Source organism: Planococcus citri, chromosome 1 (assembly GCF_950023065.1).
Source record: "Planococcus citri chromosome 1, ihPlaCitr1.1, whole genome shotgun sequence".
Taxonomy (NCBI): domain Eukaryota; kingdom Metazoa; phylum Arthropoda; class Insecta; order Hemiptera; family Pseudococcidae; genus Planococcus; species Planococcus citri.
In genome coordinates, this window is record NC_088677.1 from 23620960 (window position 1) to 23642526 (window position 21567).

The 21567-nt window shown below is 32.9% G+C and overlaps 3 protein-coding genes and 1 non-coding gene across 4 annotated transcripts in view; 2 read left to right on the plus strand and 2 right to left on the minus strand.

The window, feature by feature from the left end:
- LOC135849973 (ferritin heavy chain-like) overlaps positions 1 to 21567 on the plus strand; it is a 226659-nt gene that overhangs the window by 6359 nt on the left and 198733 nt on the right. The window lies entirely within an intron of this gene.
- Pngl (N-glycanase Pngl) lies at positions 310 to 6631 on the plus strand. The gene is made up of 9 exons (XM_065370616.1): positions 310 to 651; positions 726 to 854; positions 944 to 1267; positions 1350 to 1532; positions 1620 to 1861; positions 5211 to 5423; positions 5522 to 5673; positions 5752 to 5910; positions 5998 to 6631. Exons 1-9 carry the CDS (start codon positions 439 to 441, stop codon positions 6177 to 6179), a joined length of 1797 nt encoding a protein of 598 aa, XP_065226688.1. The 5' UTR covers positions 310 to 438; the 3' UTR covers positions 6180 to 6631.
- Positions 13080 to 15265, minus strand: LOC135849953 (uncharacterized). Its single transcript, XM_065370617.1, has one exon. The coding sequence runs from the start codon at positions 15015 to 15017 to the stop codon at positions 13326 to 13328; it is 1692 nt and encodes a 563-aa protein (XP_065226689.1). The 5' UTR covers positions 15018 to 15265; the 3' UTR covers positions 13080 to 13325.
- Positions 19920 to 20059, minus strand: LOC135833517 (U4 spliceosomal RNA). Its single transcript, XR_010556485.1, has one exon. It is a non-coding gene; the product is annotated as a U4 spliceosomal RNA (small nuclear RNA).

The following is a 21567-nucleotide window of genomic DNA, read 5'->3' on the forward strand; positions in this document are numbered from 1 at the left end:
TTGCTTACCAAAATTCGTCGGTTGGGTGGAGGATCTTTTCCTCCCACTGCCACCGTCAAACTACACCTGATCAACGAAGCGAGGATAAAACACAGAAAACTTTGAAGAATTAATTTAATTCTACGATTCTCTAAAAAAATAAAATAAGCTCCATGCCATTTTCTGTTTTCACCTTTTTTGAAGTCCGTAGACGAGACGTAGAGGTAGACAGAGGTAGACGCGAATCGACATGAGCGTTCCTATCGGACGAATCGAAAGATGAACTTCGGCACCGAAACATCACCGCGGAGGCACTTCTATCTTATCAAAACTTGGACTGACTTGCAAGTTTCGACAGTGATAAGTTTTCCGAAAACTTTCAACGGGAAATGAAAACGTCATGAAAACGTTTTAATTCTAGTTTGATGTTTCGGTTCACGTGATACAATTTGCGACAAAATGTCCGAGCTTTTGTTGAAAACTTTGGAAGAGAACGAACACGAGGTTTATCTGGAAGTAACCGATATATTATTGAGAATCATCGATAATGTTTTGAATTCGCCACGAAATCCGAAATTCAGAAAACTACGTCTAGGCAACGATATCGTTTCGAATAAGCTCATACCTGCCATTGGAGCTATGGAATGTCTATTTCACTTAGGATTCCAAGAGGTAAGACAGCACTCGCAACACAATATAAAAGTAACATAAAACACAATAACCTCAACTCTTTCATTATGTCGTAGGCTGATGATGCGTTAGTATTGCCGGAAACCGTACCTTTAGATTCGTTAAGAGATTTCAAGAGAGCTATCGCTGATAGTCGTACTAAAGTCCAACGTAAACAGAAACCCTGCGTAAATTTACTCCAAAATGTGAGTATTCCTATTCACTGTGGCATGTTGTACGATTCGATACACTTTAAATAATACTGTGTGTTTCTCGAAACGTTGTGTTTTCACAGAGACAGAATCGGTACAATGATTTCTTAGAAGAGCTGCGTGATATATCTAAACGAGTCCTTATATACGAAGATGAAAAACTGCAGCAGGCTGCGAGAGACAAAATGCCTCTGGATGAGTTGAAGAAACGACGCGACGAACATATTAGCAAATCGAGCTCGACTTATGAAATGGAATTCGGTCTTCTGTTCGAGTTAATCGTATGGTTCAAAACAGAATTCTTCCAATGGATGAATAATCCGACGTGTTCAAAATGTAAATCATCGTCTACCTTTCAAGGATACAGTTCAAATCCGGCTGAATTGATAGAAACGACTAGAGTTGAGGTTAGAATATCGGAATCAAATCAACGTCAGGTGGAACTTCATCGTAACGACGTTTTATTTTGTATTTGTTTCTTACGAACAGGTTTTCAAATGCGATAGATGTAACGATCGATTAATTTTCCCACGACACAATAATCCAGCCCGATTACTAGAAACAAGAGTTGGAAGATGTGGCGAATGGGCTAATTGTTTCACACTATTTTGCCGGACTATTGGATTAGAAGCACGTTACGTTATGGATAAAACCGATCACGTGTGGACCGAGGCACGTTTTGTTTATTGACTATAGTTGTTTTAGTTGATCTTCCTTCGTAATAATTTCATCGGTCATTTTTCCCCCTGACTACGACAGGTTTATTCTCAAACATTGAAACGTTGGGTACACTGTGACCCTTGCGAGGGTGCTATCGATACGCCACTCATGTACGAAAAAGGCTGGAGTAAGAAACTTTCATATGTTATTGCCTTTTCCAACGAAGAAGTTCAAGATGTAACTTGGCGATATACTGCTCAATTCGCGGAAGTACGATCTAGACGAGTGTTATGCAACGAAGACGATCTATTGAGACTGATTTTCCAATTGACTAATGCATTGTAAGCGTAATATTATTTTTTATAACTGGCAACAAAGTGTCAAGTTGGCTTGCATTTTTGGTTTGATTCCGATAGTTGTGGGTCTAAAATGTCAGAAAAGACGTATTTTAGATTTCTGCAATTGCATAATAGGCGAGTAATGCCTTGAAAACTGGCAATTTTCGTAATTGCTTCGGGAGCAGTTGAATTTCAAATTCACCCGCCCCCTCCCCCCGATTTCGAGTAGAAATCGACAATAAATTGTAAAATTATTCAAAAGTGATGTTGAGACCTATCAAAGTGGGTCAAAATTTCACGAGAAATTTAAATATTTAGACTAAAATATTTTTTTGAGCATTTTTGAAAAATTTTTAGTTTAAAATTGGGTCTTGAATCCAGATTTTTGGGATTTTTGAAAAAGAGCAATGCTGCCTATCAAAATGCGTTAAAATTTCGCGAAAAACCCAAATATCTTCAAGAAAATGTTTTTTGAGTATTTTTGAAAAATTTTGAGCCCAAAATTGGGTCATGATTTTTGCTATGAAAAAGTGTAATTCGACCTATCAAAATGGGTTAAAATTTCGCGAAGACATTAAATATTAACACGAAATTTTTTTTGGGCATTTTTGAAGAATTTTGAGCTTAAAATTGCATAATGATCGGCAGGATTTTCCGAAAAGATATGTATCTTGTGACTTATCAGTTAATAGTTCAAAGTTCTTGCAGAAAATCAAAAATTCCCATACATTTTTTTTGAGCACTTGACAGTTATGACAAAGTGTCATGACGTCATAAGACCCATGGAAAAATTTGCCTCTTTTTTTCGAAATAATTTTGTTGTGTTTGTGGAAATATTTTGATTTTCTCGCGAAATTTTAATCCATTTTGGTAGGTCGGATTACTTTTTCTGATAAATTATGACCCAATTTTGGATTCAAAATTTTTCAAAAATGCTCAAAATACATAATTATATACATAAACCTATGTGGAAATATTTCAACTTACCTATTTTAATAGCTCGAATCACACAATTTCAAAAATCCAAAATTTTTCCAAAATGCTCTCAAAACACTTTTGTGGAAATATTCGAATTTTTCTCAAAATTTGAACTCATTTTGTCAGGTTGAATTATAATTTTTCAAAAATCTTAAAAATCATGACCCAGTTTTGTTCTTAACATTTTTCAAAAGGGCTCAAAAAAATTTTTGTGGAAACATTTGATTTTTTTACGAAGTTTTAACCCATTTTGATCAGTCAAATTACACTTTTTCAAAAATCGCAAAAATCATATTCCAGTTTTAAGCTCAAAATTTTTCAAAAATCTCAAAAATCATATAACTCAGTTTTGTTCTCAAAATTTTTCAAAACTGCTCAAAAAAAATTCCGTGGAAATATTTGATTTTTTGCGAAATTTTAACCTATTTTGATCAATATTGAATTACACTTTTTCAAACATTTCTAAAATCATGACCTAGTTTTAGGGCTCAAAATTCTACAAAAATGGTCAAAAATACATTTTGTGGGGATATTCGAATTTCTTGCGAAACTTCAACTCATTTTGTCTGGTTGAATCGTACTTTTTCAAAAAAATCTCAAAAATCACGACCCAGTTTTGCGTTTAAAAATTTTCAAAAATGCTCAAAAAACATTTTTATGGAAATACTTGGTTTTTAGCAAAATTTCAGCCCATTTCGATTGATCAAATTGTATTTCTTCAAAAACCGCAAAAATCATGTCCATTTGAGCTTAAAATTTTTCAAAAATGCTCGAAAAATATTTTTGTGGAAATAATTGAATTTCTTGTGAAATTTTTACTACTTTTGTCAAGTTGAATTATACTTTTCAAAAATCTAAAAGATCATAATCCAGTTTCGTTTTCAAAATTTTTCAAAACTGCTCAATTTTTTTTTCGTGTAAACATTTTTTAAAACTGCTCAAATTTTTTTTTCGTAGAATCATTTTATTTTTTGCGAAATTTCAACTCTTTTTGATCAGTCGAATTACACTTTTTCAAAAATCGCACAAATCATGACCAACTTAGTTTCGGGCTTAAAATTCTTCAAAAATGCTCAAAAAACATTTTCGTGGGAATGTTTGCATTCCTTGCAAAACGTCAACTGATTTCGTCCGGTTGAATTGTACTTTTTCAAAAAAAATCTCTCAAAAATTATAACTCAAGTTTTGCGCTCAAAATTTTTCAAAAGTGCTCAAAAACATTTTTATGGAAATATTTGTCTTTTTTTAGCGAAATTTCAATCCATTTTGGTTGGTTGAATTGCATTTCTTTAAAATCTGCAAAAGAAATGACCCAGTTTTATTTTCAAAATTTTTCAAAACTGCTCAAAAAAATTTTCGTGAAAATATTTTTCAAAACTTCTCAAAAAATTTTTCGTAGAAACATTTGTTTTTTTTTGCAAATTTTCAGCCCATTTTGATCAGCTCAAAACTTTTCAAAAATGCTCAAAAAACATTTTTGTGTAAATATTCGAATTTCTCGCAAAGCTTTAACTCATTTTGTCAGGTACTTTTTCAAAAAAGTCATGATCAAGTTTTGGGCTCAAAATTTTTCCAAAATGCTCAAAAAACATTTTCGTTTAAATATTCTAATTTTTCGCGAAATTTTAACCTATTTTGATAGGTCGCAACGCCACTTTTGAAAAATTTTTGAGCCTACCCCTTCCCCTCCTCTCCTCTATTCGAACGTAGAACGCGGAGTGGCTGAACTCTAGCGGTGAAATCGAAAAGGCATGAAAAGGTGAACAACAAACCTCCGATACGTGATAATAATTTTATTATCACTGATAATTACTGATGAATGTTAAAAAATAAAGTAAATCTATAATTCGGCGTCAACAAACATGTGTTGCACTCTGGCGGTGAAATGCATGAAATACGTGTTATCATGCTGAAAGGGGGATATTTCCATACTTACGCACGCTTACACACGCGCACACTCGACTTGTCGAGATGCGAATGAATGCGATTCTCTACAAAAAGTCCCCCTTTCAGCAAGGCGATGGTGGCGCGGCCACGAGATGTTAACGCCGAATCGGAACCATTTATTTCTGAATGAAACAATGTTGTGATTGGTTGTCGACGTTTGTTGTTCACCTTTTCGTTACCTACTCAACAATATGCACACTAGCGCTCCATACCTATTCTAAGTCCCAATTGTGCAATTGCGATAATCGAAGGTAGTCTTTTCTTGTATTTCATACCCATGTTCACCAGAAAAAAACCGAATTTTTCGGGTCCCAAAAATACAAGCCATATTCGATTTCTATCCATTTTTTGTCAAGTTGTACAGTAGACTAATACTCCTGTTTTACTATAAACTAATGACGTTTTTTTTTACTTTTGAATTTTACAGACAGACATCACTTTCGCCTGATCGTAAAAAATACCTCGCTATGAGACGTGTCGTCGAATGTGTCGAATTCCTTACACCACCTCATTCCGATAAACAATTCGGTGGTCGAACTTCAGGCTCTTTAGCGTGGCGTATTAGTCGGGGAGAAAGTCGATCCGGGAATAAAGTATCGGTCGAGTGGAAACCAAACGAAGTTGAACTGCAACGTAGACAGTACGTTTAAATACATTGGAATAAGTCGTCGAAAATCTTCGTGCACGAATATTTTTAAATCACTCAGTAATTCACGATTTACTTTCGTACACTTGCAGATTTAGACTTAAATATTCGACCGCTTTAGACAGATACTACAGGGTCGAATCTGACGAAGTGATAGAAGGCTGGAGTAACGGAATATTCGATGAGAAATCCATGTATCGAAAAGTTGAACATGATTGGAAGACTTGTTATTTATGTAGATTAGGTAAACCATCGTCCATTTACTTTTGTAACGCTCGATACCGCCTTTTACAGTAGGTAATTTTTCTCCTTTTACTTGCAGAGGGTACGAACGATGCAATGATTAAATGGAAATTCACCACAGAAGGGACCGATTACGTTATCGATTTAATCAAGATCTCTTATTCGTCCGTTATTTTTCAAAACGGATACGTCAGATGGATTTTATGCAACGAAGAAACATGTGTTCCTCTAAAAGCCGGTCAGTTTCACCTAATTACCTTTGAAAACCCAACACGAAAAACTTTATTAATTTTTCTTTTTTTCTCTCTCTCTATCTCTCTTGTAGAAAAAACTCTACTGGAATCTAGAGCATTTCATGGCTCAACCGAAGTATCACTAACTGCCACGTTGAGCGGAGGTAATGGAGACACAGCTTGGCAACACGCTCAAATATTCCGCCAGCCCAACGATAGCAACGATTGCCCGTTCGAATTATTCGTTACACTAACGAAGAAAACAAAACAGTAAAAGCTGATTCGTTTAATTGAAGATATTACATCGAGAAGCATCCCTTCTTCATTCCGCATAATTTATTATAATGTATTTGTGATTTTTATATGTGTATTTTACCCACGTTCCGTTGTTTTCATTCTTCCCACCTTCGATTTTTTAGTACACGAAGTTTTAATTCGTGAATTAGCGCGTTTTTCCCCATGCATTTTCACTACCTACGTTTTTTTTTTTTTTAATAATTTGTTAGTTTTATTATTTTTCTTGTGTACTGTGTATTATTTTTGTGAAGCTGATTTGTCATTTTTGCTCCTTTTTTTTTCGTGGGCATTGTTACCAACTACGCGAAACACATTTTCTACATGTATTGACTATATATTTTACATACCACTGTCTTTTTTTTTCTTTTCTTTTTTTTTGGTGTACATAATCGTTTACCATTTTCAAATAAATAGTCCGTTCTGCTTGTACAGTTTGATATTATTTTATATGATTTAGTTCGAGTGATGATCTCAGCATTTACCATTGCTGAAATGTGTTTCTTCAATTTTTTATATAATTATTTTTTTTACGAAAGAGATATACAAATATTATGGGAAAATTATTTACTTATTAAATTTTACCGTGACGTTGTGTACGTGTAAAAAACAATCTACAACTCAATTAACGAAAAGTGCTCCTGAAATCGAATTTTTGAACCCAAAACTGGGTCATGATTTTTGAAATTTTTCAAAAAGTATAATTCAGCTCGACAATTTGGGGGGCGGGCTGTTTTTAGTTACTAGATGAGCTGAAATTTTACGAGAAATTCGAATATTTCCACGAAAATATTTTGAAAGGATTTTGGATAAATTTTGAGCACAAAATTGGGTTTTATGATTTTTTGGATTTTTGAAAATGTGTGATTCGACCCATCGAAATAGGTTAAAATTTCACGAAAAAATCAAATATTTTCACGAAAATGGGTTTTGAGCATTTTTTAAAAATAATTATGAGTTCAAAAATGGGTCATGATTTTTGGGATTTCTGAAAAAGTTTCATGATTACTTACGAAAAAAAGTTGAAATTTCGCAAGAAAATAAAATATTTCCACGAAAATGTTTTTTGAGAATTTTTTGAAAAATTTTGAGCCGAAAATTGAATCATGATTTTTGAATTTTTGAAAAAGTGTAATTCGACCTATCAGAATGGATTAAACAAACTTTCACGATAAAATCAAGTTTTTCTATAAAAATATTTTTGAAAAATTTTGAGCCTTAAATTGAGTCATGATGCTTGAGGTTTTTGAAAAAATAATGCGACTCATCAAAACGGGTTAAAATTTTACAAGTGATTTAAAATTTTCTATTGAAACGTTTTTTGAGTATTTTTGAAAAATTTTGAGCTCAAAATTGGATCATGATTTTTGGTGTTTTTGAAAAACGATTGGTGGCGTCAAACTTTTTCACGACTAATTAAAAAATGGACTTAATCTTAGACTCCAAAATTTTCAGAAGTGCTTAAAAAAAGATTTAACAACATGTTTGGTGGGGGGGGGGGTTGATTTTTTCGTAAAGTTTCAATAGGTCGCATGACATTCTTTTTCAAAAATACCAAAAATCATGACCTAATTTTGGGCTCAAAATTATTCTGAAATGCTGAAAAAACATTTTCGTGGAAATATTATTTGATCTTATCGCAAAACTTCAATCTAATGTAAAAGGTCTTGGTGAACTTTTTCAAGAATCCCAAAAATCATGACCGAATTTTGATCTTAAAATTTTTCAGAAATGTTCAAAAAATCCTTTTTGTACAAATATTTGATTTTCTCGCGAAATTTCAACCTATTTTGATTGGTCGAATTGCTATGTTTCAAAAATCTCAAAAATCATGACTCAATTTTGGGCTCAAAATTTTTCAAAATTACTCAAAAAATCTTTTTTGTGCAAATATATGATTTTCTCGCAAAATTTAAAAAATCTCAAGAATCATGACCCAATTTTGGGCTTAGAATTTTTCATAAATACTCAAAAGAATTTTTCTGTGCCAATATACGATTTTTTAAAACGAAATTTCAACTTATATCAATAAGTCAAATTGCACTTTTTCAAAAATTCCAAAAATCATGACCGAATTTTGGGTTCAAAATTTTTCAAAAATGCTCAAAGGAGGAATTTGTGAAGATATTTAATTTTCTTGCGTAATTTGAACCCAGTTTGTTCGGTCGCATTACACTTTATCGAAAATCTCAAAAATCTTTACAATTTTGAGCCTATAAAATTCTTTTAAAGTGCTCAAACAACGTGTTTTGGCCTTTGAGGGAATATTCTATTTTTTTTAGCAAACTTTCAATATATGTATTTTGATTGGTCGCAGTAAATCTTTTCAAAAATCCAAAAATCATGACCTAATTTGAGCTCAAAATTTCTCTAAAATCCTCAACAAACATTTTTGTGGAAATATTCAATTTTTTCGCGAAATTTTAACCTGTTTTGATTAGTCGCAGTAAACTTTTTCGAAAATTCCTCATATCATGACCTAATTTTGGGCTCAAAATTTTTCAAAAACGTTTCAAAAAACAAAGTTTGAGGGTTTTTGAGCACCACCTCCCCTCTCACAATTGTGCAAATGCGAAAATCTAAGACCGGTCTTTTCTGATTTTTTTGAAATATTTCAAGCTGCAGGAAAAATATTTACCTAGTTGTAAAGGCAATTAAACGCCCACGCAAGATTTTCCGCCTATAGCAAATAATTCACCTTGTTTCCTGTTGCCAGAGAGAGTGTAAGAAACAATAAATGACGTTAAAAACCTCCCAAGTGCTTCGTGTGATACTTATAGTGCTTGAAATTCTAAACATATTTACCTTTTTCGCCTCCACCCCTTACTATCTCACCATCATACGAAAGTATCGAAGTTTTTCAAACTTGTCGAAGAATTTTCAATGTGAAGAGAAGATTTTCCCTGGTAACATTTTTTTTTTACTTTTTCTGCTACAAGTGTACAATTTATTATGTTGGAAAATAATTCAAAATCTTCCAAACATTTTTGTAGTGTATATTTTCCCAACACGAACACGAACAGTACCTACGATGAGAGGATTATTTTGTCGGAATTTTCATAAACTTTTTTTTCATCTCTCTGACGACGACGGCGGCGGCGTGTTTTCGAATCATTTTTCAAAAGGTGTGATTATTTCGCGCCAGAGGTACGTAGTTGTGTATGAACTTTGTGTAAAAAAATAAAAATAATTCCACTTCGGTCGCGTATTATACAAAATATAAAATGGCGAATAGGTAAGCTACAAAAGAGAGCAACTGTCATTATAATTATTCATTTATTATGCGAAAACAAAAAGACAACATATTATACAATATGCTGAAAAAATCCTCTCATCTCCGAATGACAAAATGCTTTTTTTACCCACCTACCTATAAAAACGAGTACCTAACACAGATCATCGTTGGTGGCCGCGACAAATGGAAATGGATGTAAAAAAAAAACGGATTAAAGTTTAATAACAGCAGAGGTCCGAATTAAAACACAAAGGTTGCTGATTATAAGGATTAACGAAGGATATACGATGCGATGGTGGTGATATTTGAACGTCGGTGTAGCGTCATCGTCATCGTCGTCATTGTCGTTAAAAATAACAGACTCGGGTGAATGTCTAATGTATCCTTTGTAATGAAATTCAGCCGAGCATTTAATACAAAGTGGAGACTTTTTTTTTAATTCTCAGTTCATCGTCGTCGTCGTGTAGTTAAAAGGCGTACCTACCTACTACGTATGCTTTTAATTACTTTAAATTAACAACATCTCAGTTCCTTTTTATCGGAATGCTATTTAGAGACCCGGATTCACCCCTTTTTGTGCTCTATATCGGTGATCTACTTTGAGCTATAAGGATACGTAAATACATATGCGAGTAGGTACCTAATTTCATTAAGTAGGTAGACTAAACGATAGCGTCGTATTAGGGTTTTCAGAAAAGGTGGCTTCGTATCATGCTGTATAAAGATATGGGTAATGTTACTCGAACGCCTATATTTTTATACCTATGGATGTATCAGTAATTCTATGCACCGATGGTTAATACGATTGGCTTCACAGACTCTCGTAAACATATTATCTGCATGGTGTATGAAAGCTTGCTCTAAAGATGCATCTCGAAGAGATGTTGCTTGGCAGAAATTTCCTCATTTATTTCTCGGTTCAGATGAAAGAGATTTGATTTTCAATCTACGCTATCACTTTCTGTCCATGCTTTGCGGATTTTGATCGAATTTCTGATTTTTGTTTTTAACCATTTAGCACATGAGATATTTTTTAAACATCTGTTGAAAAATTTAAAGGAGAAGAATCTAATGAAGATGATCAGCCAGTCATCAATTTTTGTTATTAGGACATGTTTTTTTTTCAATCTCGAAAATTATGACTCGATTTTGAACTAGAAATTCTTCAAAAATACCTACCTACTCAAAAAAATAATTTCGTGGAAATATTTGAATTTTTCGAGAAATTTTAACCTACATATTTTTATTGGTCGCATTATATGTACACTATTTCAAAAATATCAAAAATCATAACTCAATTTTCAGCTGGAAATTCTTCAAAAATTCTTAAAAAACATTTTTGTGGAAATATTTGATTTTATCGAGAAATGTTAACCTAGGTAGGTACCTACTAGATTAGTCACATTACACTTTTTCAAAACTCCCAAAAATCTTGACTCAATTTTGAGCTTAAAATTCTTCAAAAAATTCTCAAAAAGCATTTTTGTTGAAATATTTGAGTACCTACTTTTTTCACTTCAGAATGTTCAATGCTTTCAGCCTTTGTGCTTTATTCAAAGTGATGTTTCCAATTCTAACTTGGGTAAATTTTCAAAATACAGTAGAAGAAAATAATCAAGCTAATAATTTCACAGCTTGAGCTGGATCTATCCGAAGATGGAGCCAAATCGGAGGATCTTAGTTTTCAAAATGGAATTCATTTATTCGGCTCACGATGCTATTCTACTTAAAATAGCAAACAGAAATGATACCTATTCGAAAAAACACCTGCATTGCAAACTTTTAAAATCATTCAACTGATTTAGAACGTACCTGTCAATAATTTTTTCCTCGTACAAGATACCGTTCTAAAAACCATTTTTTAATCTTTATCAGAAGAATCGAAAATTTAAGTTAGAATAAATTTTTGCATCCCAGAGTATTTTTCCAGATGAAGTATTTTCACGTTGAGAAAAATTATGTACCCATCCAAAATTCTAATTTTTTTTCCTAACCTTTCTTTGAAGATGAAATCATATGAGTTTACCTTCTATGTACTTCAATGTCTCGTATTCGCAATTCAAAATTCATACTCGATTTTCACTCATTTACCTGCTGGGTCATTCCACGTCAATTGGACCAAGAAGTGGTAGGTGGGTTCGGCGATTTTTTTGAAATTTTTCCTGTAGAAAGACCTTCCGAAGGGATGACCAATGGCGCAAATCGCAGCCCTCTAGCCCATTTTTAACGGCAGCCAGGGGTGTCAAAGTTTTCAGTGAACCTAAAATATCATCCATTTCAGCAGTGGATTGCTCGATAACCGCGATACCTACCAAAATGAAACTTTTTCCCATAGTTAGAGGTTTTGAAAGGCTTTTAGGTGATATCATAAAAATCAGTGTTGCCACTTTTTTTTGTACAAAAAATTAGCTCAAAAAGTTTCAAAACGTAGTTTTCATATCGTTCCGACTCTCAAAAACTCTAAAAAAAATATATTATGGACAACTGTTCATGCTGAACAACATATTAAAAAATTGGGATGGTAACTTGTAACAAAGTCGATTTAAAAAAATTTAAACTTTGCGAAAAAATACGATTTTTTGATTTAAAACATGAAAAGAAGTTTTGATTGGTAAAGTTGACCCATTTGACCCCTATTTTTACATATCTGTTGAAAAAGTTGAAAAAACCCCTTTCACTCAATAAAATGAACTCATCACAAAAAAATCAAAATTCGAAAAAATTGAATTTTCAATTTCAAACATCAAAAAAAGTTTAAATTTATTCAGTTGTCTTATTTTGACCACTTTCTGACGTATTTCATGAAAAAGTTGATAAAAATCTCACTCACAGTAAAAAAAATGAAATTGGCTTTTTTTTTGAATTTTGATTTTTTTGTGATGAGTTAATTTCACCGAGTGAAGGGGGTTTTTCAACTTTTTCAACAGATATGTAAAAATAGGGGTCAAATGGGTCAACTTTACCAATCAAAACTTTTTTTCATGTTTTAAATCAAAAAATCGTATTTTTTCGCAAAGTTTAAATTTTTTAAATCGACTTTGTTACAAGTTACCATCCCAATTTTTCAATATGTTGTTCAGCATGAACAGTTGTCTCTTAATATATTTTTTTTAGAATTTTTGAGAGTCGAAACGATATGAAAACGACGTTTTGAAACTTTTTGAGCTAATTTTTTGTACAAAAAAAAGTGGCAACACTGATTTTTATGATATCACCTAAAAGCCTTTCAAAACCTCTAACTATGGGGAAAAGTTCCATTTTGGTAGGTATCGCGGTTATCGAGCAATCCACTGCTGAAATGGATGATATTTTATGTTAACTGAAAACTTTGACACCCCCTGGCTGCCGTTAAAAATGGGCTAGATGGCTGCGATTTGCGCCATTGGTCATCCCTTCGGAAGGTCTTTCCACAGGAAAAATTTCAAAAAAATCGCCGAACCCACCAACCACTTCTTGGTCTAATTGACGTGGAATGACCCTGCTATGATACTGCATCAATTTACCAAGTTCGTATCACCAATTATCAGTAATTTGGTTCAAAATGTCAATACCTACTCACGCAATAACACTTTCTAAACGAGAGAAAATACCCACTTGTGGACCTCAAATACTTAATCAATCCATCCACTATAAAAAAAAAGCATGAAAAGATGCACGTTTAATAAGAAAAATGAAAACAAATTATCAAAAATCACAATTGAAAAACATTGGAAACAAAGCTACCCTTTTTCAATGTTGAAAAAATCATTGTAAAAAATCGTAACCAGGACGAATTAGACTTTCCATTGGTGTATTGGTTGTTACCTTGATCTTTCATTGTTGTTGATTTTTCAGAAATTTGCTGTAGATTTCAGCCCATTTAGTAGGGTCTTTGTCAGCTAATTCCTTGACTTATTGTTGGGGAGATTCGTCAATATTGAACGTTTCACTGCTTTGTGCCTCGAGGTGTCCAGCTTTGACATTTTCAACAAGTTGGGTGAATTGTGTGAAAGCAATTGGGTCATTTTTGATTAAATCAGCTATAGTCATTGGTGCTTCGGCTTCGGGGTGTCTAGCTTTGACATCTTTGACAAGTTGGTTGAATTGTTTGAAAGCAATTGGGTCATTTTTGATTAAATCAGCTATAATCACGGACTTACTCTTGATAGCGTTGTTATCACTTTCCCTAGATTTTCCGGTCATTTCTAGTTGTTCAGAATCAGATTCAGCTGAGGATTCTGTTTCTTTTTGGCTATTGATTGGCTGGTCACTTAAACCACTGAAGATTGGTTGACCAAGAGCAACATAAGCTGGCTCTTCGTTGAATAAGGTGTTTGGTATTTGCGCATTGTTGTAGGTGGATTGCATTGTTGATGGCCAGGAGTAAGGTAAGGCAGATGGAGCAGCTTGAAAGTTGGTGAATTCTTCGTCAGATTCAGTGTCTGTGGGGCAAGTACCAGTGGCTCTGCATCCGTATGATGGGGTCAGGTAGGATTGGTAAGCAGATTCACTGCCATATGATCCGCCATATCCATAGCCAGAGCTAATTCCATAACCTGAGCCCAATCCATAGCTGCCTAATCCGTAGCTGGAGCCTAATCCATAGCTAGATCTGTAACCATACCCAAATCCAATTGATGATGGGTAACTACCATAGGAGAATCCATTTGTGACAACAGACTTTGCTGGTACATGGTAAGAAGTCATTGTGGCAAGTTCTTGAACAACTGGAATCTGCACAACACGAGCAGCTACTTGTTGAATGACTTGTTGAGGTAAGTGAACAACTTGGCTGACTGGTTTATCAACTACATGAATGGTACCTCCCTGTAATTGCAAAGGAGCCTGGTAAATTTCTTGTTTGACCAAACCGTACGATGGTATTTTGATGATATGCTGAGTGTACAAAGGATTCTTGATGACCTGTTGCAATTTGGTAACAACAGGTTTATGGATAACTTCGGCGACTTCAGCAATAACTGGTCGATGAACGACTTCCAAAAGCTCAGTGTAGATGGGTTTATGGATGACCTTTTGCGAAACTGAGTAGACTGGTTGGTTAACAATGTACTGGTTGTAAGATACAACTGGTTTTGAGACAGTAGTTTGAGACACAGCTACTGGAGCATGATCAACTGATTGGACAGCTACTGGAGCTGCAGGAAAGACTGGAAGTGAATGATATACCGGAGCAGATTGAGCATATGAAGAAGCACCGTAAGATCCGTAGTAAGGTAAGACTTCACTTGAGTATCCAGATCCGAATGATGGAGAAGAATAACTAGAGTATGCAGCTGGAGTCAATGCATTAACATGTTGCAAACTGGACATATACTGTTGCAAATTTGAGAGCATATGTTTATAAGGCGAATGAGTTCTGGATTTATCCGTTTCTTCCAGTGATGAGGCAGATTTTGCGTCAACAGTGGTTTTCTCATGCATTGGTAGTTGGCTACTTTCATTTAACAATGACGCGGATGGTACTGTAGAGTTATCACTATTTGAGGAAACAACTGATTTGGTAGGGGTAGGAGTAGGGGCTGACAAAACACCGTAGGAAAATAAGAAAACCAAAATTACGAAATTAAAAACACCTTTTGCCATTTTGATTGAAAAATTATTGACGAATATGAATAGGTAAGAAAAGAGTTAATATGAACTATTCACTTCCGATATCGAATTAACACAATATAGCGACACAGCTGCTCGTCATTACTCGTTCATGCAAAGGCAAATGATGCTGAACGGCTGTTCCGTCCGCGGAGTATAAGTATATTGAAAAATCACAGTTGAATTGGCGAGATCAGAAAAAAATCTAACGCACCACCTTGTTTTTGTAAGCAATGAGAGTATTTTATCAGTACCTACTTTTTATACAGGAAAAGTCTTTGTAATCATAACAGACACGTGGGAGTTTTTATCTCATTCGATGTAAAAATAATTTTTTTTCATTAAATCAATAATTAGTCATCAATTTATTTGATGCAAATTCTCGAAGTATACAGATTAGGTAGGTACGAAAAATTGCACGCCATTAAATGCAATTCATCACAATCGGGTGATAAGATAGATTCGCACATCCACCAAAATCGGTATCTACTCATATTAATTAATAAGCTTGAAGAAATTCAATCATCATGTCCCAATCGTTTTATTATAAGTAAGGGACGTTTCAGTTGATTGGAATCTTGAAAATCTTAACAAAATTTTGGGCACAAAATTCTCCAAAAATGCTCAAAAAAATGTTCCATAGGAATTTTCGAATTTCTCGTGAAATTTTAATCCGCTTTGATAGGTCGCATCACACTTTTTCAATAGGTATTCTCAAAAATTACGAGCCAATCTTATATGCCCCAAATTTTTTTAAATGCTCCAAAAAAGGTTCAATAGAAATTTTTGAATTTCTCGCGAAATTTTAATGCACTTTGATAGGTCGCATGACACTTTTTCAATACCAATTCTCAAAAATCACAAGACAATTTCCAGCTTCAAATTATTTAAAATGCTCAAAAAAAGATTTGATAAGAATTTTCGAATTTCTCGCCAAATTTTAATCTACTTTGATATGTCGCATGACACTTTTTCAAAAATCTCAAAAACCACGACCCAATTTTAAGCTACAAATTTTTCAAAAATGCTCAAAAAAGTATCAATGAAAAATTTTGAATTTCCCGAAAAATTTTCAACTCACTTTTAGAGAAATTCAGAAAATCATCTCCCAATTCTTGGTTCAAAATTCGTCAAATATAATCTGAAAAAATTCTGATTGAAAATTTGGAATTTCTCGCTAAATTCTCAGTCGTTTTAATGGATCCCATGACATGTTCTCAAAAATCCCGAACTTCATAACTTCATTTTTGGTTTAAAACTTCTCAAAAATACTCGAAATAGTTTTGATGAAACTTTTTTGGTTTCCTCGAGAAATTCTAACTTTGCACTTGTTCAAAAATCTAGAAAATCGTGACCCAATTTTGGACTCAAAATTTGTCAAATTTATTCAAAAATTTTTCGAAACAAATTTTTGGATTTCTCGCGAAATTCCAGCCCATTTTGATGGGTCGCATTGGACTTTTCCAAATTTTGAGTTTGAAACTTGTCAAGAATGCTCAAAAAACTTTCGTTTAGAATTTGCACGAGCCAATTTTAAGCTTTAAACTTTTTCAAAAATGCTCACAAAAAGATTCGGTAGGAATTTTAGAATTTTTCTCGAAATTTTAATGCACTTTAGGTCACATACCTAATGCTTTTTTAATAATCTCGAAAATGTAATCAAAAAAAGTGTTGATAAAAATTTTTGTATTTTTCACAAAATTCAAACTGATTTTTAGGGGTTACACGACACTTTCAAAAATCCCAAAAAATATGATACAATTTGGGTTTAAAAAATTATCAACAGTGCTCAAAATAGTTTTAATGGAAATTTGTGGGTTCAAGTTTGAGCTGAAAATTTTTTTTAAATACTTGAAAAAATGTTTCAATAGAAAATTTTGAATTTATCGCAAGATTTCAACATATTTTGATCATCTCATTTTGGGCTGATTTCTCTCAAAACTTCAACTCATTTTCATGGATCACGAGACACTTTTTCAAAAATCTAGAAAATCATGACCCAATTTTAGAATCAAAATTCATCAATCAAAAAAATGTCGATATCTAGAAAAATTTTTGAATTTCAAAAACCTCAAAAATCAGAAGCTAATTTCGTGCTCCCAATTTTTCAAAAATGCTCAAAAAATGTTCCGAAAGGAAATTTTGAATTTTTCGCAAAATTTTAACTCGTTTTGAAAGCGCGTAATTACAATTTTTCAAGAATCTCAGAAAGCATGAGCCAATTTTGCACTCCAAATTTTTTTAAAATGCTCCGAAGAATGTTTCGACAGGAAATGTTGATTTTCTTGCAAAATTTTAATTCATCTAAAGTTCGCATCACACTTTTCTAAAAATTCCAAAAATCACGATCCAATTTGGATTGTAAAAATTTCAACTTGAACTTTGCTCAAAATAGTTTCGATGACAATTTTTGGGTTTCTCGTCATCTCGTGAAATCTCAACTCAATTTGGTAGGTCGCATGGCACTTTTTCAAGAATTTCAGAAAGCAAAGCATGAGCCAATTTTGCGCTCAGAATTTTTCAAAAGAGCTCAAAAAATGTTTCGATAGGAAATTTTTGATTTCTCGCAGAAATTTATCCTATTTTGATGGGTCAAACGAAAATTTCAAAAATAAAAAAATCATGATCCAATTTTTTAGCTGAAAATTCGTTGAATGTAATTTTTAAAAGTTACGATATAAATTTTTGAATTTCTCACGAATTTATCATTTTAATGGGTCGCAGGACACTTTCATAAAACCTAAAAGTTATGATCCAAAATTTGGGGTTTAAGAATTTATGAAATTTTTCGGGTTTCTTACGTAATTTGTAAGTATGTACTTAATTGATCGCATGACACTTTTTCTAAAGAAGTTTCAATGGAAAATTTTGAATTGAGATACTTAGTCCACTTTTAGCAAGTTTATACTTTTACCCAGAAAAAGACGTATTAGTCAGTAATCGTAACAGACACGAGGGAGTTTTTATCTCATTCAATGTAGGGGAAGGGCGTGCAAGTTGACGAAGCGAACAAGTTGACGAATTCCGATTTTCTCCTAAAATACTATAGGTAGCTGGTAGCAGCATCAAATTACAGTATGTGGTGGGCCTTGCATGCCTACACACCATGACAAAAGGATTTTTGTTGAAAGCTGAATAAAAAAAAGTGAGATCAAAAAATCGTTTTTTCCATGTGCTGTTATAGTTTTAACAGGTCGCGCCATAAGGTTTGCTGAATTTTGTGTTGAAGTTTTCCAGTTCCGGATAATTTCTTTACAAACAGTTGAGTGTTCTCTACCTTTTGATGCAATTTGCAAGTGATTCTATGCAGAATTAAATTTTTTATAATTTTTTAAAATGTTGATCCTCATGTCGGACAAGTTGACGAATTCTTATCAGTCATATTTTTGATTTTTTTTTCAACGGAATTTTCGAAAATAAGTCATGAACGATAAGTACAAAGCAAAAAGGGAAACATTGTGCGATCAAAATCCTCTTAAAAGCTATTTTAAAAAAATTTGGATTTGCTTGTCGAACAAGTTGACGAATTTTTATTTGTGAAATTTTTGATTTTTTTTCAACAGAATTTTCGAAAATAAGTCATGAAGAATGAGTACAATGCAAAAAGGGGGAAAGGGTACGATCGGATGATTTTTTACATGTATTTTAATGAAAATTTTGCTATTCGTCAACTTGTCCTCCTTCATTCGTCAACTTGTCCACCATGGTGAACAAGTTGACGAATTTGACCTCTTCCAGAATTTTCAAAATTTCACCATCAAATTTTCAACTAAAATTATTACGTATGAGATATGTGTTAGCCAAACGTTCAAGGTATGTTTTGCCGCAAAAATCAACTTCCCAAGTCTATTACAACCTGAGATACGTAGCTTTGAAGCTTAACTTCGTCAACTTGTACGCCCTTCCCCTACTTAAAAATAATTTATCCGTATCAAATTCTCAATAATCACCTATTCATTAATTCATCTGATGCAACTCTCAAAGTGAACAGATTATGAAAAATTGCACGCCATTTAATGCAGTTCATCACCATTAGGCGATAAAACGATACTCTGAGAGCTCAACGTTTTTCAAAAACGCTCGAAAAAGTTCCAGTATAAATTTTTGTACTCAAGTGACATTAAAAAGCTGAGCTTTCACTTTGAAAATTAAATTTTGAGATGTTCCTCTCACGAAATTTTAACTCATTTTAATTGGCCGCGTGACACTTTTTCAATAATCTCAAAAATCATGGGCCAATTTTGAGCTCAACATTTTTCAAAAATGCCCAAAAAATATTTTAATATACTTTGAATTTTTCTATTTCTCGCGAGATTCTAACGCATTTTGATGGCTGGTATGACACTTATTCAAACATTCCGAAAATCACGTAATCATGACAGCAATATTTTAGATGAAACTTTTCAACTCTGATCCAAATCATGTTCTGTTGATTAAAATAGCATTGCGATGCGATGTTTTGTGAAATCCTCGTGTTTTTCAATATTTATCAATTCTACCTATAAGAACGTGATTGATCGAATTTCGATTTTTTTTTGTTCCAAAAATTGTCAAAAACTGCGATAAAAAAGCACTGGAAAAAATTCAAAAAGGCCATTCAGAGGTCTTCAATGTTTGTTTAAATAAACCATCATGTACATAAGCTCAGTTCAAATTTTCTGGGAATAAGTGATGAAACGTTTTCAATTTTAGAGAAATTTTTTGAAAAATTAATTCAAGCTGTAACTAAGTTTGAAATGAAATCAATCATTGATTTTTTTTTTCTAAAAAGAATACAAATTTTGAACTTTTTCTGTCGTTTGTTGATTTTTGAATGTTAAAATTGTTGTACCATTACCATTTCATTACTCTTTGAATTTGAAGTACGGAACTTTTAATTTTCAGAGGATTAATAGGCTCTCTTCGAGCTTTCAAAAATTGCCACGGCGGACGGTATTTCACGTCCACCAGGCGAGGTATTGGTTAAAGTTTTCAACTAGCAATAATCGCACCTCGGTAGAACCTCATCGGTTACGATAATGCCGCTGCGCAAAGTTAACGAGAAAATTCCCGCCAAAATCTTATAAACATTCTATCTACATACTTCATCTGCGAGTAGTAAACTATGCCGCTCGATGAATTGCTGGTATGTACTTTTACCGGCTCGTATATTTCACTCTTGTTGCGTGCAAGTTGCAACAGCGATCGTAATAATATTTCCTTTTTCATTATAATATTTTCGTTTTTATTGAGAATTACAATGCATACAAATTTACGTTTATGGATTTGTTTCGAATGCCATACGTTCTTCGCTTCGATGCATTCAATTGCCCGTTTTAATGATCAATTAGTGTATAAATATATACCTGTTTGATCTTTTTTTATCCCTTTAGTAAATATTTATTGAAGAAGCGGATCATTGAACCACTAAAAAGAACGTTACAATCGTGTTAAAATGATGTAAAAATGATCAAAAACTAGATACCTACGTTAAAATCACTGAAAATGATCATAAATGAATGAAATTTTGATAAATTTTTTAGCAAAATGCACGAAAAAGAGTTTAAAACGTATTGAAATAATCTAAAAGAAAATTACCAAAAAAAAACATAAAAATGTTGATAAAGTTCGTCAAAAATGAATGAAAAAGTGTTGAAACGATTTAAAAATATGAAGTATAAAAACTGTTGAAAATATATTAAAATAAAAAATTACCCAAAATTTTTCAAACCCCAATTATGTCGAATGGATGTACTCGTATGTACCTACTTTGGTGTGCAAAAGTTCACGTCTTTGTCAAAATTGCAGAAAATACCAATTTTTTTGGCCCAATCTAACTTCCTAAAAAGACTTTTTTACCAAAAATGCAGAAAACCCCCTCCTTTCTAATCGAAATTTTCAGAGGAACATATCGCTGTTTTGTCCCAAAAATTCTGTTTTAGAAGTCTGAATTGTCAGAAAATTCAGTGTAGGTACTAGGTAGGTACTAGGTAGGTACTTACTCTCATTTTGATAAAAATTTTCAGAAAGTCTTGCTCTTTTGTCTTTAAAAAAATCGTGTGTTTTGTGTCAAACTCGAAATTGCGAGTGAGGATATATTTTTTGTTAAAATTTCCGCTTTTTTTTGCCAAAATTAAAGAGAAAAATCTTTTTTTGATCAAGATTTCCTTGAGTCTTGCATTCCTGTCACCAAAAACATCTGCATTTATGTGCCAAAATTGCAAAAAAAAAACAACAATGTTTTATAAAAATTACCTATCAAAAAATCTTACTTTTTTTATAGAAATTGTAAAACGACTTTTTTTTTTTAAATTGCGAAAAATGCCTGTTTTTTAATTGAAATTGATAGAAAGTTGTTTTATTTTGCAAAAATTGCAGAATAAACCCTTTTTCTGGACAACATTTCGTGGACCGTCAAAATTTTAAAAAGAATTAAGTTTTCATAAAAATTACAAAAAAATACTAGCCTTTTTTAAAGCCAAATTTGCAAAAAAATCCTATTTTTTTGCAAGTATGTAGTGTAAAAAGAGCCCTTTTCTCTCAATTTTCAAAAAAACCTATTGTT